This window comes from Zosterops lateralis (genome assembly GCF_965231275.1).
Source record: "Zosterops lateralis genome assembly, chromosome: 6".
Taxonomy (NCBI): domain Eukaryota; kingdom Metazoa; phylum Chordata; class Aves; order Passeriformes; family Zosteropidae; genus Zosterops; species Zosterops lateralis.
The window spans coordinates 16,042,709-16,061,181 of record NC_139761.1 but is presented as its reverse complement, the minus strand read 5'-3'; the positions used below and the strand labels follow the sequence as shown (position 1 = coordinate 16,061,181).

Below are 18,473 nucleotides of genomic sequence, written 5' to 3'. Positions count from 1 at the left end.
CGACAGAAAAGATGTGTCATTTAGTGGCTAAATAATTTTTGTAAGAAATTCTCTTAGCATTTTTTCAACTAAGATCATGGATGTCCAGCAGACATTTAAAATATGTAGGGATGTTAAAAATGTCTTCTATGGTAGTTAAATTTATAATGCCAAGTAAAGCACATAGTCAATAAAATAGCACAGAAGGCTTTGTACCGGTCTTTTCAGTTACTATTCTTGCAAAACTAGAAACTATTTAACACTGCAAGTAATTTTTTTAGCTGACTGACTTCATCCACTTATAATAAGAGCACACAGAAGTCATCCAGTATACTCTGTTTTGACTAAGCTACAAGAGCAACACATTGTGTCACAAGAGTATTCTGGCAGCAAAGCAGGAAACTAGCTTACTTGAAAAATTAGAAAGCATACAATTTTTAAAGATGTAACATAACTATAATTTGCACCAACTTATTTTTTTAACAAGAGTGTCTCCACACAACTTTTGGAGTATCAACAGATGCAAAGACATGGGAGATGATGAAATGTCAGCAACAAAAATCTATCCCACTTCTCTGTCTACACAGCTCGGGTGCAAAGCCCACTGATACCAGGGATGAGATTTCAATGCTTGATGATTCTGTGCCCATAAGGGAAAGCACACACGCAAATACTTGAGAGAGAAACATTAGAAGCTATAATCATATTTATTTAAAAAAGTGATATCAAATACAACCATATATATTCATGCCTATTTGGAAAGCATTTTCAAAATATTGAACAGTGCTGCCATTTTCCAGTCAAAACAATGACAAAGCATTTCAGCTTTCCCTTTTAAAATCTTTTCAGTATTCTATGCTTTATATACATAAAATAGGCAAAAATTATACAGGAACGCAGAGCCAAAGATGTGATATGGAAACAGTCCTGACAAAAAATCTTACTGAAAATGATTTCTAAAATACACAACGATTAGGCAAGAGATGAAAAATTATTCCCTTACAAAATTGTAGCTCTACACTCATTTGTACACAGGGGGTTTCATGTAGCAAAAAATAAAATTTTATCAACGCTTACATGCTTTAAAGACAAGATCAAAGTTTTTATCTTCTCTTTCTCTCTTTTTTTTTTTAAATTTTGCTTTTGCACAGTGGCATTTAAATATTACATCTCTTTTTTCAAACTCATTACAAGTCCCCTCCTGAATTCACCCAGTGGCTGTACTGAGGCTGGGGGGAGATGAAAAGTGTAGTTACGATTATTTTTCTTAACACAGAAAATAATGTATAAATATTTTGATTTGGTGAAAGCAGTTGCAAAGTCACACGTACTAGCTGTCTGAAGAACTGTAACTGGGGAAGGAGGTGACTATGGCAGGTTAAATACTCCAGCATTTCCTCCATCTCTAAAATAGAAATAAGGCAAAATGTGTGTATGAAGATTAAAAAAAATTATTGCAGAAAAGCTAATGCTTTTAAGCTGAAAACTGGGATACAAGACAAAGCTATCAATTCTAAACTGAAGAACTAAATATTTGGACTCAGCCAGTTTGAATATATTAAGTATTATTCTCACTTGAACAAGTGATTGTGTGTATGGAATTGGTATGTACTTATTACATGTTGGACTTCTTTTCTCTTTTTTTTTTTGGTAATGATTTGTGAATAATTTGCCAGGACTTAAGTTTGTTCTATGCAAGACAGGCTTACCAAGTGAAAAAAAAAAAAAAAAAAATTCTATCTAAGCCATTAAAAAAGTTTCCACATCAGTTTTTCTTTTCCTTGGATTCTTATTTCAATTCCTTTAAAAGTGATGTGCTGGTAACGCCAATTGCAAAATAATACTTCTTTGTAAGGCCGAGTTCTAATTCTCTGATCCTGTTCCCCTATACTGTATCTTTCAGTACAAAGACCACCGTTTTTATATTTTCATCATTATTTGAACCAATAATTAATACTAGAAAATTTCACATTTTAGAACTGTAACATGATCATTTTTAAGCCTGTCAATTTTGTAATAAGACGAAGCAGCTTGCAAATGATAGTATTTGTCTAGTTGGCACCTGCAAAAGCCATTTTAACCGACCCCCAACATTCTGTAAGTTTGTTAAACAATAGTCCAAATTTAAAACACATCATAGATTTAAATTTGTATTGGTTATTTTCAAGTAGACTGCACAGTAATAAAGTATGACAAGTAAGGAGAGTATCTTAGCTGAAAATTACACTTAAATTTGCTGCAGTTCTTTGAAGGGCACAGGAAGCCCAAATGTTAAAGTAAGCCAGTATCATATCATATATTAGTTTCAGGTCTAGAAAAATGTAAGCATTTAAACAGCTCATATTTGTACTTGCTGTGCCTAACAAGAATTGCATGCAAGCATGACTACATTACAACTCTTGTTCCTCCTGCCCTCACTGTAAGACTATGAAAGTACTTTGTAGAATTATACTTAGAGAAGTAATTTTGGAAGATATTTATTATATCAGAAAACCGTAATTTATTTCACATGGACCATTCACTGGAAAATGGTAAAAACCTGTTGAATGAATTAAGTATGAAATTCCCTCAAATATAATTCTGCAATTAAACCAAACAAACAACCCCCCCCCCCAAAAAAAAAAAAAAAAAAAAAAAAAAAAAAAAAAATCAATGTCTGCTCCCTTACAATGAACTTTGGCCTAAAGCTGTAACATGGGAAAAAAGCCAACCCTTCAGCTAGACAGGGTAGATAACACCGGAAGTTCGCTCTAAATTAGTACATTGGAAGCGTAGTTAAGCCACACTGAGAACTGTTTATCATTGAAAGAATGCACACCAAAAAATGACAGCAGTGTTTTATTGACAGCTTCTTGGCAGGTCCACACATTTTGAACTTGAGACCTGTGTTATAAAATATGTACTGTCAGCAATTAGTATGAGTCTTTTCCTTGGGTACAGTTCAAATACAGACCCTGTCACTCCCTACAAGTCCCGAAAGGAGGTTGTAGTGCGGTGGGTGTCAGTGTCATCTCCCAGGTAACAGGGAACAAGATGAGAGGAAATGGCCTCAGTTTGTACCAGGGGAGGCTCTGGTTGAGTTCAGGGAGTATTTCTGCCCTGAAAGGACTGTCCACCATTGGAACAGGCTGCCCAGGGAAGTGATTGAGTCCCTGCTCTGATGCTATTTAAAATAGGTGTAGCTGTGGGGCTTAAGAACATTACATTAAATGGTGGCCAGATTAATGGTTGGTTTCTTGCAGGTCTTTTCCAGTGACAGAATTACGTGAAATAACAGATGTACCTTAAATTGCTATCTTGTAACTGCTTCTCTAGACAGATATGCCTACATCATTCAACTTGACATTTCTCTAAAAATCAAACTGGTATTTGTTGAGTGACAGTGTTTCTCCACAGAAAGGGAAATGGTTGGCCTTGTGATCACTGACTCAGCTGCACCTTTCAGGCACTCATATTTTATTTTCTTTCCACATTGAAATATTTGGGTGATGAAGTGACTTACGATGTGACATGAAAGTTCAAAGGCAAACCTCCATGTTTCAGTGATTATAAAATCATGTAGTTGGCCTGGCTTAGTCAGTGAGATTTAAGGAGCTGAGTTTTGTGGTGTTTTTTTTTTTTTTTTTTTTTTTTTTTAGTATAGGGCTGCTAGAGCTATAGAAATGATATTTTTATTATGTTTTTATAATAGAGGATAAAAGTTCTGAGTTCCGAGTCTGGCATCAGATTGCCAGTCTACACCTATTTATGAAAATGAGTCTTATTTCAGAATTAGTTTATGGCACAATCAAAAAAGGAAAATTAAGCTGGGGTTAACTAATAAGAAAAAAAATTCAGTGCTTTAGACCTTTCTTGCTTTCAGTTTCATAGAAATTTCAAACTGAAAGCAGAAAATCATACCCTGAAAAATACAGCATTTCAAAATGGCATATGCACACATGGACTTTTAAAGTCATTGTTCAGCCATGTTAATTTGAGACATTACAAATAATTATAGTGTTCATGACAGGATTATTAAAAAAGACAAAAATCAGCTTTTAAAAAGTCATGCTTTCTCATGTCAAAATCCATATTGTGTAACACATACCAGTGGTTCTGATGACATTGGTGAAAATCCAGCACACAGATAAGAAAAACAGAATTTAGCCCAATTTTGTATAATAATATCCTAAGCTATCAGGAAACCATTGCTGTAAACAAATCTTTACTGAGAGGTAAGAGCCCTTTCATGTACAGTACTACTTGATGCTGAATGTGTATTTCCATCTAGCTACCATTCATTTCCTACTAATTTTATTTAAATGTTACTATTGTGCAATGATGTAACTTTAGAATATTTTGATAAAGAAAATTTGGGTTATCTATGCAAGATTCTTAGAATGCCTGTGATAACTGTTAATGCTTTAATTGGACTACAGCTTCTATAATCTATCTACAACTTATTTCCATATAATTTATATGTAAACAGAATTTGTATTTCAAGCACCATTTAGGAAAATGAAACATCTCTCTTTTGTTGCACTGAAGTTCAAAGTCAGGTTTGGTCACCCTGTTACACATTCATCCTGGATATCAAAACAAATGTCTTACAACCAGTAGCATAAGTTACCTCACATACTTTGCTTCCCAATTTTTCTCAGGATCAGAAACAACATGATAAAAAATTGTAAGGTGCGTGAATAAAGGCCATTCCTGAAAAAACTGCAACATTCTGACAGACACTCATAGAAAGCATTTCAGAAGAAACATCCACACAGGCATAAATATTCATTCTTAAAAGAGCTACAGGGGTCATTTCAGATTGCAGGAATGCACCTTATATGTGTGGCACTGACTTTATGACACCTAAATCCCCTCCTACTTTCTCCTAGACTCAGCTACAGCTCTTTCATACTGAAAGGCCAGAATGAAGGGTTGAGCTTGAAGAGGAAAAGACTCTGGAAGAGGTAGAAAATAAAACCTGTTCAAGCCAATTGAGTATATGCTGCTTTTGAAGTAAAAAGACAGTGGCTTTAACAAGAAAGAACATAAGAAAACAATAATTAAAAACAAACAAGAACAAAACCCCAAGCGAAACAAAGCAAGTTATCCACTAAACAACAGTATGTTAAACATGAACCTAAAATTTTAAAATTGGTATTGAAGGTAAAACCAAAAACTGTTAGAAAGTCAGAAATCACTGAAAGACTCAGGTGTACCATTATAGTCAACAATACACTGAAAATTTTGTCTTGAATTGAAAAGTATTAAAATTATGGATTCTTGCTTCCTGCAGAATGGATCATTTCAAAAGTGGGCAGCAGGATCAAAAAGTTGATGTTAAGTCATTCATAATAAACAATCACAAAATAAATTATTTAAGATGAATGGAATTTAATTCTCCCCATTTTAGAGTGATCTATTAAAAAAATTTACGAGCATAACTTATTACTTGTATCTGTCTTTCCACTAGTACTGAAGAAAATAATTTGATGCTGTTTTCAGCACCATTTGGATCTTCTACAGAATTCTTCCAAACAATTTAAACTTGCTTTTTTAATGCAAGCTTTTAAAGCTTTACTTTTTTAAGTTACAGCTGCTACCCTTGTCTAACTTGGTGTGGATAGTTCCAGTAATTTTAACACCACTACTCTTGTGAGCAGATGTTTTTTAGTAGGAGTGCAACAGTTCTCTAAATTAGTGCAATCTTTTTTTGTATTTGCAGATCCTCTCTAAACTGACCTCCAGCAGCCCCCCTTTCATTCCTGCTTCCAGAACTCTGAAATGAACCCTGCTTGTGCAACATTCACACAGTAGAATTTTAATGGAGACTTAGCTTTTTGACAAAAAGAGGGAAAAAAATGTTGTTATTTCTCCTCTTCTGAATTCAAGTGGTTTCTAACAGACTCCAGAGACATATTCATGGCTGCTTGAAGCATGTCTTCTTCACTCATATCACCTCCTAAAGACAATACATGCACACAAACAGTAATAAATTCACAGTTCTTAATTATAGTTAAATGCTTTTGTTACTCCTTTCATCCACATCCACTTTTTCCTATCCCACTGACAAAACTAGTTTTGTTTTTAAAATCACTGAACATTCAACAAATAGTTTTTCACCAACCACAGTCAGTTTGTAACAATACACACCAATTTTGGATCACTAATACCTAAAACTTGTAAGGTCTACACATGTTCTTCTGAAAACGGGTTCCACTAATTTTGTCAGATACTACTCCAAGTTGTCATACAACTTTAAAAGTAATTTAGAAAACAAACAGTTGGGGTAAAAGCAATGCTCTTCACTTTGAAATATGATACTGACATTCAAAGGGAAACAGGCTTTTCAGGAAAGTGATCCTTTCCTTCACTGCCAATACAGTAATGGCTGTAATACACAATTGGAAATGCTGCTGAAGTGATGAAATAGGAAGACAAGGAAAATTAAGAAACAACACAAAGATTAAAAAGACATTTCAGCATTGGATGTAAAGTTAAAAAACAATACCTTCATCAGCTTCTGGAGTGCTTGAGCTAAGAGTTGCTTTGTCCTGTAGGTTTGGGGTCTGATCTTGCTGCTGTAGCTGTTGTTGCTGTCTGAAAGTGTCATAAGTTTTGAAGAGAATAAAATTTACATCAGCATGAGACCTCAATCAAGTTCATTTCATTGTAAGGCAGGCCAGGAGTCAGAAATAGAAACTGTTTAGTACAAAAACAGCCCTATGCCCAAAATCTCTTTCGTTTCACCATGCTAACCTTCAGATACATATCTTCGCAGTATTATACTCCAAGCCACAAGACTATTTTCCCAGGATTTGGAAGCTCTGCATTCTTATCCTACCATGTGAAGTGTAACTCCTGCCATCCATAGCATTTCTCCCTGGTCTTTATTTCCTCTATTACTATAAGACAGAGATAAGGAAAAACTACAATAACTCAACTATCTATTAAGAAGGTACACTAGAACAGTAACACGAAAAGCATCATTACCCAAAGCAAAGTCTTAGAGAAATAATACTTTTTGTTGGGAAGGTAGTTGCAGAAATTTACAGGAATTAATTTAAAATACTTCTATAACGTAGCTTTTATTTTCTTTTTTTCACAAGACTTGCAATAGTACAAGACTACTGCATTATTAACAAACATCCTCTTACTAGAGGTTTCTTTGTAGGAACCACCTGAGAATAGTAAAATTCAAGTACTGTTAGGAAATCATGTTAATACAGAAAAGTTGAGCTGGACCTCAGTAAGAAACCCATCCACACTCCAAAAGCACTGAAAAATAAAACAGGAACTTCCACATGCAGTTTTCTATCAGCTACTTTACTTTTCAAAATATGCTTGTCTCCTCCTTCGCAGTTCTTCTGAAGAAAGGGAGTCTGTGTGACTGCTGTGAGACGACTGAGGAACGTTCTGTGGTAATGAGCCCGAGAGCTCACTTTGACGGCTACCTAAAAGCAGAACATGCCATATCCTACTTAATACAGTAAAATGAAGTCAGTAAATGAAATATAACCTAAAAAAGTCTTCAGACTTGAAAATAAGACAGACTTTTTGGAGAACTAAGCACCTAGAGTAACTTTGCTTGATAATCTCCTCCTTGCCTTAGGACTGTTTCTCTTTCCTCCTGCCACCCTTTGCCAATTTGTTCTTCCTTCCTAATAATCAATGCCAACATGCAAGTTACAACTTTTCAAAAAGCAGGAGGGAGATAGCTACAGGCAATCCTGGATTGTCCTTCCATGCCTCAAACCAGTCTTTCCAGAGATACTGACACAGGCTGGAAACAGTGCCTGACAAACTGATTCCATGAGCTGCTTAAAGCACTGTAAGAAATTCAGATGAGCACTGTACCTTGAATGCTGAGCTGAATGGCTCTGCGAAGATCAGCTTCTTCATCCTCCATATCAATTTCCTGCCTACTTAGAGCCAGAGCTTTCTGAAAATTCTCTTCATCTTCGTCTAACATGCCTGTTCCATCAAAAGGATGGTTAACGTCTATCGCTTGGTCCACATCACTTCTGGGTAGCCTGTGAAATTCATACATTTGTAGCAAAATTCAGACAAAAATTATATTAGATGTTATCACGAGGTTTAAATTAGTATGTTCTGCAAATTTAATTCTAGGTTTAACTTTGGGAAAAACATTTTCTTGTGAAAGTCTGTTATATAAACAAGTATTTTCCTGAATAACGAAAAAGCAACTGCAGAGCAACCTTAACACATATTTGCCACACACTGACCTTTAAAGAAATGCACATGTTGAAAAGAAGCTGTTAGACAGTAAATTGTCAAAAATGATAAGCCCACAAAAAGTCATGATACATGTTATTCAAACCTACTGCTATTTGAACAGTTACACCAGCAGGAAAGGGTGCATATGGTCTCCTTCTCAGGAGGCCTTGAAGGCCACACTAAAGCAGCAGAAACCATGTAAAACTGTACACACTTTCCATGTTACTGCTAGCTGTTCCATCAATTTACATCAACAGTTTAACTTCATAAAGAGAAAAAAAAATAATTCCCCTGAGAAACCTAAAGCCTTTTTATCAGTATGCAATTTGTTCACTATGAAAATTCAATAAAATCATTGCAGAAGTGCATAAAGTACTAACTTTACATGATTTTAAAGATGCTTTATATTAGCAGAATGCATCAAAAAATGAGCAACACAATGTTACAGTGAAATTATTCCAAAAGGGAATGCTGCATGATTTATATGATATGGAATTCAAAGATCTCATTCTTCTCTTCTTATGACAGAATGAAGAAACCAGTCTTAATTATAGAATAATTACTATTAACAGTAGTTTATAGGATTTGCTAAACCATTTTCCTCTGTAAGTAAGAAATCTGCACTGTATTATGCTTATGCACATGGAAAGACTCAATCCTTATCAAGGCAGCTACTATCCACTTAAAAATACGCCATTTGTTGTCTATCAGCTTGCTTTTACTGTGTCCAACAGCAGTAAATATTGAACTAAAGGTACTTCTTATTACTTCCAAATTACAAACCAATCCTACTGAACATTATTAAAATAAAATCTTTATTTACCTTACCTCTGATCTCTTGACTGTGCTGCCTCTTCTCCTATCAGTTTTGGTCTCTGCATCTGCTGTACCCGAATCATCTGCAGCAGCTGATCAGCCTCGCAGTCTGGCAGGTCACCTTTTACTACAAATATGGAATAACCTGAGAAAAAGAAGTTGTAAGTCTGCAGAGTTAAAGTGCAGATAATAAACATTCTAAAATGCATGCTATATGGAATATAATCATGTGCAATTTAAGATGTAAGACTCTACCTTTCATTATAAAGACTTGGGTTATTTCACTGTTTCAATCATAAAACTAAGCGTAGTCAATTGAATATATAAGTTCTAAGAAATAACGATTATTACTACTTTTAATTAATGAGATTTAACATCTGCAAGTTACTATTACCTTCCTGTTGTAATTGAGCCAAGAAAAGTGCAAGATATGTATCTGATATTAGTTCTGGACCCATCAAGAGAGAGTTCAAGTTAAACCACTGTAATTAAGAAAAAAAAAAGGTTGAGTTTAGCATGAAGATTACTTGGTAATCTATTCCTGTATATTGTGGTTATTTTTTATTATGAAATATCCAAAAAAATCTAGTAAAATAAATAATCAAATAAAAGGGTTTTGCAGCATAATATCTACACTGCTAAAGGTTATCCTTCAAATAATCTAACAGGATATCTGAAGTGTGGAAATTACTGCACACTCTCTCCCCTTACTGAATACTGGTACCAGGGAAACACATTAAAACAGATAATCTTTAACCATTGTATTTTGAGTTATTTCAGACATCATTCTAAAATTCTGCTTAATCCTAGTTTTAAACCTGAGACTAATGCAGTAAGAAACTCTTCATCAGTTAATCCTATGTGTTAAGGAATTAATAGATACAGGAAACTGACATTCAGTTATTTCCATTACACACTTCCATTGAACATTCCACCTTTAATAGCTGGTGATGCTGAAAACTAGTGTTTACTCTTCTTTCAGATAATTTTTAAATGTAAGCATTAAGAAAAAATTTACTCAAATTTAATATGCTGAGAGTACAGCACTATATTACAACAGGGGACACTTTTATATAAATATACACAATTCTTTCCTAGTTCCTCAAAGACCATAATTAGTAATTTATAAGACTTCTAAACAGAAACAGTATGATACTTACATAAAACTTCTAGAGAGAAAATATATTCAATGCAAAGCAAAACAGTCTGTCTTTGAACCCTGTATCTATTCCAATGAAGCTAAAGAACTTTTTTTTAGACCTACTCATTCAATATTATCCAGAAAGCACCATTTGGTTAGTGAGAATTCTATCTCCATTCTCACAGAAATGCACTGATCTACCCAGACTTCCATATAAACACCCACACGCCTGCATTCAGGACCATACAGTAATATAAGTGACTATCTACTACCCTGCCATGCAATCATTTAATTTGCCAAAAACACTCTCTGCCACTAGGAAAGGGTAAAAAGGCAAACCATGTAGAAGAGTAGGGGAATAAAAAGTTCTGTAAAAGATTTGATGGTCAGACTACAGCAACTTTTAAAAGACATTATGGAGGAGAAAGTTTTGGTAAACTAATCTTGCTTTAACTGTAACAGAGGAGAAGCAGGTAAATAAATCTAAGCCAACCTATTTCGTCAAATCATCTTATTACCCTCTAGATAACAGACACCTGATATTGTCTTTATATGGTTACAAAAGGAAAAAGGCATCCCCTCTCTGGCTCAGGATGTCTTAAGTTAGAATGCTCTCTCATAAAATTCCACCCTACATGGTTGCATTGCATAATAAGGAGCATTTCCAGAATTTTAAGAGAACACCCAGCCTTTTTGATATCAAATGAACAAAAAAAGCCTGTAAACATTAGCCATACTTTTAAACTAAAGCAGAACAGTAGAGTTTAGTTTTCTCACTCACAGGTGATTTTTCTTTTTTTTTTTTTTTAAATCTGTATGACAACATAGGTAGCCAGAACTCGCAAAAATGAACCAAATGGCAAACAGACTCTTGTCCCACTATTACAGACTCTGAAAGCTGTTTTCCATGAATGTTTTCTATGGAAAAAGGCCTGAAAAAACCAGACACCAAATCAGCTCATGTGGTAGAAAAGCTTATGAAGTATGATCCAGAAAAATTATTGGCTACTGAAATAGAACACTGAATTGTTGTAAGGGACATGGATATAAACTGAGCTGGCACATATGTACCATATACTAATGTGGCCATCCCTTACCTTTAATAACTATTACCTGTTTCGAATACAATTGTTTCAAAATTTTCTATAGTAATACAAAATTGAGATTCTATGTCGTGGAACCTTATTCTAATGGATACTCTTTTGAGTATCCATTATTATCCATCAAAACCTTGAACGTTTCCTTATATCTACCGCCCATTTATATAAACAAAATTATTTTACAATGCCAATATTTTATTGTATTAAAATAAGTTTGAATTCTATAGGGATCCTAATCTTTGTTCAGGATTCCCTACTGCCATCGACCCAGCAGTACAATTTTTCTTTAGTATTTCATGGAAAGAAAAAAAAAAAAAAAAAAAAAAAGAAAATAGCTTAAGAAGTCAAATAAGACCCTACCAGAGCTGCAGCTCCCTAAAGGACAGATTCTGTAGGGAATTAATCCTACAGTCTTTTCCCAGACTAACATTTATAATGAGCTGCCTGGTATTGTTGTGTAAACAAACATCCACTTTTTTTTTATATGGGATACTATTAAACCAAACTGCAGCAAAAGCCTGCAAAAGGCACAATCTACTTGCAACCACTCTTCCACACCCATTCTTGATGTCAATTTTAAAATAAAAAAAGACAGTGTCACCTGTTTTCCTAACTTTCGAACTGTAAACCAGTGTTCCTTATAATTACAAATAAATGATTTTTCATTTCTGTAAAAAGAAAAACAAAAGGTATAAATAAAATTAAATACTCTAAAATCAGAGTACATAATAATGTTTAAGATCTTTGCTATCACTAATTTGAACTTATATAATAAAGTTTCAGTAATACAAGCATTGATGTTACATTACAGAATACCCCTACTGCTTTTATAACATTCAGGAAGTTGTCAATATCACTGAAATCTTCATATACCTGTGATGCCAAGATACTAAAATATCTGAAGGCACAGAAGACATGTTCTCATGCACCCCCAAAAAGAAAAGGGAAAAAAAAAAAAGAAAAAAGGAAAAAAAAAAATCAAAGCCAGGAGGTAATACAAACATCAAAATGCAACAGAGCCGGAAACAACAATTTTAAAGAAACACATAATTTAAGAATTTTTTTTTGGTAAAATAAAAGCAGGGTGCTAAAAGAGTCTTACATAGGATCGATCCCAAGTCTCTGATACTCTGGGCTGTTGAAGAGAATTAGTTCTAAACCCCACACTTTCAAGGCATTGCTTATAACCTGTCAAAAAAAACCACAACACTTTTCATGAGTCAGAATAGTTCAAATCTAAATTCAACCAATGCAACCATCTTAACCACACTGAACAATTATACTGTTTTCATATCATTTAGATTTCAAACCTTTGCCAGGAAACCTAGGATTCACATTATTCAAAAGGCAGCTGTCATGAATCTACAGGCAAGCACAACATGCACAGCTTATCTGAGGAGAAGTAACAAAACTAGGATTTAACCCAACTGTGCTAATGAGCTTCCTCCCCCAAACAAAGCTGTAATTTCATCCTCCACAGACACTTCATAAATTGTCATCTCTCTATTTGCAATGCACTGCTCTGCCCTTACTTCCCCTCCCCTCATATAATCTCAAACTTTCTTCACAGTAACTGTTGGAAAATTTGTACCACTGGATTATCACAGGATCAGTCAGTTTATTGATCTGAGCACCAACTCTTCTACAGTAACTCTTTAAAGCTACATGAAATAATGCTGTAAGAACTTTAAGTTAACAATTCAAATTCCTTTCAGAAATCCAACTGTGCCTCAAATGACAAAGCAATGATGGGATAACAAAGTAGAATGAGGAAGCATTTTATTTTCAGCTACTAAAGCAGCCCAAAGATAGAAGGAAAGCCAAACTGTTAATGGTTTCTTGCTAAAAAGAAAAACAGCCCAGTCAGCCATAAGGAAGAGAGGCTCTTGAGGGAGTCTGGAGCATTGACAAGGACCACTGAAAGCCTGGGAGACAGCCAAAGATGCCTAGAACTCTCATCTAGACAAAAGCCCCAATTTGGTGCTCAAAACTTTTTTTGTTGTTGTTCTGGTTTAAGTATTTATTATTGATTACTTTTCCCTTATAGCCTTAAAAAACCAAAAACACCCAAGAAAAGTCTGCAGATCACTGTGATAACACTGTAACCATTGCCAAGGGCTTTCCAGTCTCTAATTTGAGAAAGCAATCTGAATTCTGCTTTTTCACCTGCAGTCTCTGGGAGCCAAGGTCTACACCGGTAGTGCGCAGAAGAAACAATTTAGAAGTCAAGCTTATGGCCAGCAGGTGTCATTTCACACCTCCGGAATCCATGTTTCTCCTACGTGTTTGAGGGCCCGTGAACTGAAAAACTGCAAGTCACTGTTCTTAACGGAAAACACTCTGAACATTTGGAAGTCCAGCACCTAATCCCATTAAGGCCATAAACTGGTAACTAGATGGAAAAGCTCAATGCCATTTAAATTATATAAGAGAACATACATTGCATAAATAGAAAATGATGTCAAAAGAGAGCTGTGCTTACTTGAATTGAGAAGAATCCACTATCATCCATATTTACAGAAGGCTGCTGCTCGATGTGAAGTTGGGAGGGAGAAATGGGAAAAATGGTATAAGCATAAAAGGTAAAAAATAACTGAGCTTTGAAAATAAATGTAAATGCAGATTCTTAAAGCAACAACTTATGTCCTTGTCTGTAAGGCTGATTACAATGCCCCAAATAGGCATATTAATTAAAACCTCAAACCTTTAGAGATGTTCAGTGCTTAAAGGGCAGACAGACATGGGAATTTCTGCTCCTACCTGACACTGATTTACAAGAACAAAAGCCAAATTACTGATCCTCCCCATCATGCCTGATTTTCCTACTCGTAAGATGAAGGCAACGTAGCTTTTTGTAGAATTACTGTAAAGCTGTACTAGTAACAGCTATTTGAAAATACCACATCCAAGATGCATGAATGAAAAGGCCTACACATTCAAAAAGCTTTAGCACTAGAAAATTAACCTTGTCTAGCTATGCAAGAATAGCAGGTCTGTGCCAGACAATATTACATTTCAGGCAATATCAAGCAACTTCAAATGAAGATAATTTTACCTGTAAAAATGTTCTGTATTCTTCACTAGATACTCCTCCCTCTGCCATTCTCATCCTTTCTTCCTCATCCAGTTGCTGTGCAATGGAGGATAACTCAACAGGACTAAAGTATTCCCCTTGCAGTAAATTATTCAGACAATGTTGAGCACACAATGAGCCTTCTTGCTAATAACGGAAGAGAAAAAATACCAATGGGAAAAAAAGAAAACAAGAAAAAACCCAGGTTAATGCAAAATCTGTAAAATGACTCAACTGTTTCACTCTGGCAAACTTCCTGCCCTCCCCACTCATGCAGAATTCCATATATTCTTTCAATGTATTACACTGCAAGCTATAGAATACAATCCTCCCATCAATTTGATGGGAAAAAAACCAACATGCATACTGCCTTATTTCCTTAAGAGAAATACACTTAAGAGAAATACATTTCATGAAAAAATTGTTTTTGAAAACATCATAAATATTGCCAATGACCCAACAAATCACACAGAGATTCTGCAACCATGAGAACAATGGATTCTATCCTCTTCAGAAACATCAATACATAAAAATCAAACAGTTGAGATCTCTACTTCCTAGTAACAAACATTTTCTGTAATAGACACTCTCATTATTTTTTAACTTTTCCTCCCTTTCAGTTGTGGCTATTGACAATCTGGTCTCCACATTATTGCTGAGAAAGCAATTAAGAGCTGGAGGAACAGTAAAGCTCCTTTTCCATACTCCATGAAATTTACATATAAGAAGTAAATAAAATAAGGCCATACCACTAGTTTGAAAATCTTGAAAACAGTGATGGGGAAAAAAGAAAAAAAATTGTTAAATTCAGCATATTAAGATATTTTTTACTGATAGACCATTTAAATAAAAACCATTTCAGATACCTTGTTACATATCCAGCACATTACAGGTAATAGAACTATAGTAGAACATTTTTAAAAACATCAGTGCAAACTTTAAAAGAGCTAATTAACAATGTCAGTCATGATTTTGTAGTACAAATTTAAAAAAAACTCTGATCTGAATGAATGCATGACAGGCTCCACAATTTTCATATGTGAGATGAAATACTACCTCATTAAAAAATGTAAACCAATCAAAGCAGTTTTCCATGAAAAGCAACCTTTTTCTACAAACAACTAATTCCAAGTGCAATACTGCTTTTCTCTTTTGTTTTAATCAGTCTTCATTTTTATTTACATTAAGAACTCTACTAGACATGCTCTTTGCTGAAAACAAAACCCCTCAAGAACAATACAGAGCACCCCTCCCTCAAGCCAGACCCAGAGAAACTAAGAATACAAGAGTATGCCCTTGAGGAATATTCTTTAAAACCCCATAAAAACATCATACAAATCACATGTAGAGCTCTCCCATGATCTCTCTTACAGCTGAAACCTCAACAGTTCCCCTTAGTCCAGAATCTTCCTATGGTTTCATCACCCAGTTGAGCAATGAGTCATTAAAGCTGCGCTGGCTGTACAGCCAGGCTTCAATGGAATCCAGAAACCTCCTCCAGCTCATGCCCTTCCTGCAACAAGGAACTCAAGACTAAACACCAGCTTCTGTCCCTCTGGGAGCACATCCCTACTGCTGCTGGCCATATGACAAAACTGTAACACAAGAACCGGCTCAACAATCACAGGCTTCCCCACTAGAATTATGTGAAACTGGTTTAGAAACAGAGACATAGTAAAATACCACTGAAAAACGGTTGTATTACATGCTTACATCCTAATTTCACTTAAAGGATCTTTCTGTATTTGTACAGTATAATCTGAAAGTAATTAACTTTAACTTTCATATGTAAAAATAATACACATTAAGTGCCAAATGCAGAAAACAGATCCTCCAGCATTTAACTGTAGGATTAACAAACTTCCACTGGTTTGTGCAGAGAACATTGCTTCTTTCCCATATCCTGAAATCCCCTAATTGAAACCTTTCCTGACATAAAATGCTGCCCTGCTTGCAGTGTTTTCAATCACTTGTATCTTATCAAAGAAAGGACAAACTTCTAACATTGGGACTCCTGAAGCCCCATACTTAAATCCTACTTTCTGCAACTCTCTATAAATGGCACATTGCTGGTTGTTTTATTAGATTTTCTTAATACAAACTTTCTTGTGTCTTTTTTATCAAAACAACTGGGGTATGCAGACTCAGGAACATGTAGCACATCAAAATATTTTGACAGCACTTAATAGGGGAAAAAATATACCCCCTAAGAAAAAAAGACAGCAATTGAGTTTGATTTTCCCTAAAATAATAACAGAATAAAATACATTCAGGTGCAACTTTTTATCTGTGTTACTAACTTAGCAGGGAGCAGGTTTGTTTCACATGAGAGACTGTCAACTCACCCTTCCCCAGTATCCGAGTTACCATCATCTTGTAACTGTGAATGTACTATGCTTTGTCACTTCAATTTCGTACGTTTTATTATTAAACTAGAAAGCAACTTAGTAATAAAAAGTTAATTCATACTGTGATGGGCTAGGCCATGTAAGAAAAGAGTACATTCCGTTAAACTGCTCTCAAAGCCAGACTGAAGGTCACTGAAGCAGAGGCCATCACAGCTGAAATCCAACACTCAACCTCTGAACAGCAGCTACTTAACTCCACAACACTTGCCAATTTTTGCAACCCAACCTACTCAAAAAGAAGACTCCCCAGGTTTTTATGGATTTCAGAACAGCAATTTTTAAAAGGAGGATACACACTTATCTTACTTGACTTCCTAAGGAAACCAACTCTACACATCAAAACAAAGTAACAGAACTAGTGTTAAGATTAACACAATAAAGTTGAAGAGAAATTGGCAAGGCATAAGAAAAAAAAATCCAATTATTATTTGAACAGCATTTAAACAGAAATAGGTCGTGTTTGGGAACCAGGATAAATCGCAGCAGTTCACAGAAGCATTTGTCCTCCCAAAGAGGAAATACTGTTCCACACACAGAAGTACACCACTATATGAACTCCGATTTCCTTAGCGGCTCTCCCACTCCCTGCTCATTACACAAGCACAGCTCGGTGACGAGATGGGTCTGAGAGCAAAGGACAGCCCTGCCTGCCGCCGTATATCCTCGTACTCATTTCTCAGCCATGCGAGCTCTCTCAGGAAACACAAGTAGCTGCAGGCGACGCCTCCCCACACCTGGGGGCTGTTTTGCAGTCCCCAGAACACAGTCTCCATGCCAAAGCGGACGCTGAGGCTCAGCCCTCACCCTGCTTTCCCTGCAGGGCTGGCAGCGTCCAGCTGGGACCACCATAGGCACGAGGACCGCCGCGGGGGGCCCCGGCTACCGCCCAAGGCAGAGGATAAGCCACTGCCTAAGGGTGGCGGGATGCCAGGGAAGGGCAGCGCGGCCCGGCCCGACACAGGCCGAGCACAGCCCGGGGGCTCCGGGGGTTGCCCCGCGGTCAGCGCGGGGTCGGGAGGCCCAGCCACCGCCCCAGCAGCGCCTCAGAGAGAGCTCGCGCTCCTTCCCCGTCTCGGCGGCCCGGCCGGCCACAACCGACAGCGCTGTGCCCACAGGCAGGCGGGTGGGCAGCGGGGCGGGCAGCGGGACCCGCCCGACCCTTCCCCACTCACTCACCCGCTCGTGGAAGATGGACTCCATGTTTACTGTGGCGGCCGCAGCCCCCGCCCCACGTGACCCCCCCGGCCAATGGCAGCTCCCGCCGCCCCCGGCCCGCCCGCCGCGCCAGCGCCCCCTGCCGGGGAGGAGGCCCGCGGGCTGAGCTGCCGCTGCCCGCGAGCGCCCCCGCGCGGCGCCCGTGTCCGCAGGGAGCGCCAGCGCCGCCGGTTGGCGCCTCCGCTGAGGCCGCGCACCGGACCCGGCACCGCTCCCGGCCCCAGGGCCGCTTGTCCTTGCACTGAGCCCAGGGCCGCTTGTCTCGGCCCCGGCCCCGGCCCCGAGCCGCTTGTCCTGGCACCGGCCTCAAGGCCGCTTCTCCCCGCACCGAGCGCAGCAGCGCCGCGCACCGCCCGCCCCTGCCTGGTGCTCACCAGCTGCTCGCCCCTCACCCCCTCCTGGTCCGCTCATGAAGTACCTGCTTAACCACGATTCCAAACAAGCCGACAGAGGGAACCCAAACAGAAACTTAGCAAGGTTAAGTAAAAAAAAAAAAAAAAAAGAAACAAACAACAAACCACAAA

General features: G+C 37.2%; 1 protein-coding gene across 1 annotated transcript; it reads right to left on the bottom strand.

The window, feature by feature from the left end:
- Positions 1–1,601: 1,601 nt before the first annotated feature.
- Positions 1,602–18,008, bottom strand: ATXN3 (ataxin 3). Its single transcript, XM_083863657.1, has 11 exons — positions 17,911–18,008; positions 14,309–14,473; positions 13,736–13,780; positions 12,356–12,441; positions 11,855–11,921; positions 9,407–9,494; positions 9,025–9,157; positions 7,816–7,991; positions 7,289–7,412; positions 6,470–6,558; positions 1,602–5,920 (listed from the first exon to the last, which is right to left on the bottom strand). Exons 1-11 carry the CDS (start codon positions 17,932–17,934, stop codon positions 5,826–5,828), a joined length of 1,092 nt encoding a protein of 363 aa, XP_083719783.1. The 5' UTR covers positions 17,935–18,008; the 3' UTR covers positions 1,602–5,825.
- Positions 18,009–18,473: the final 465 nt, after the last annotated feature.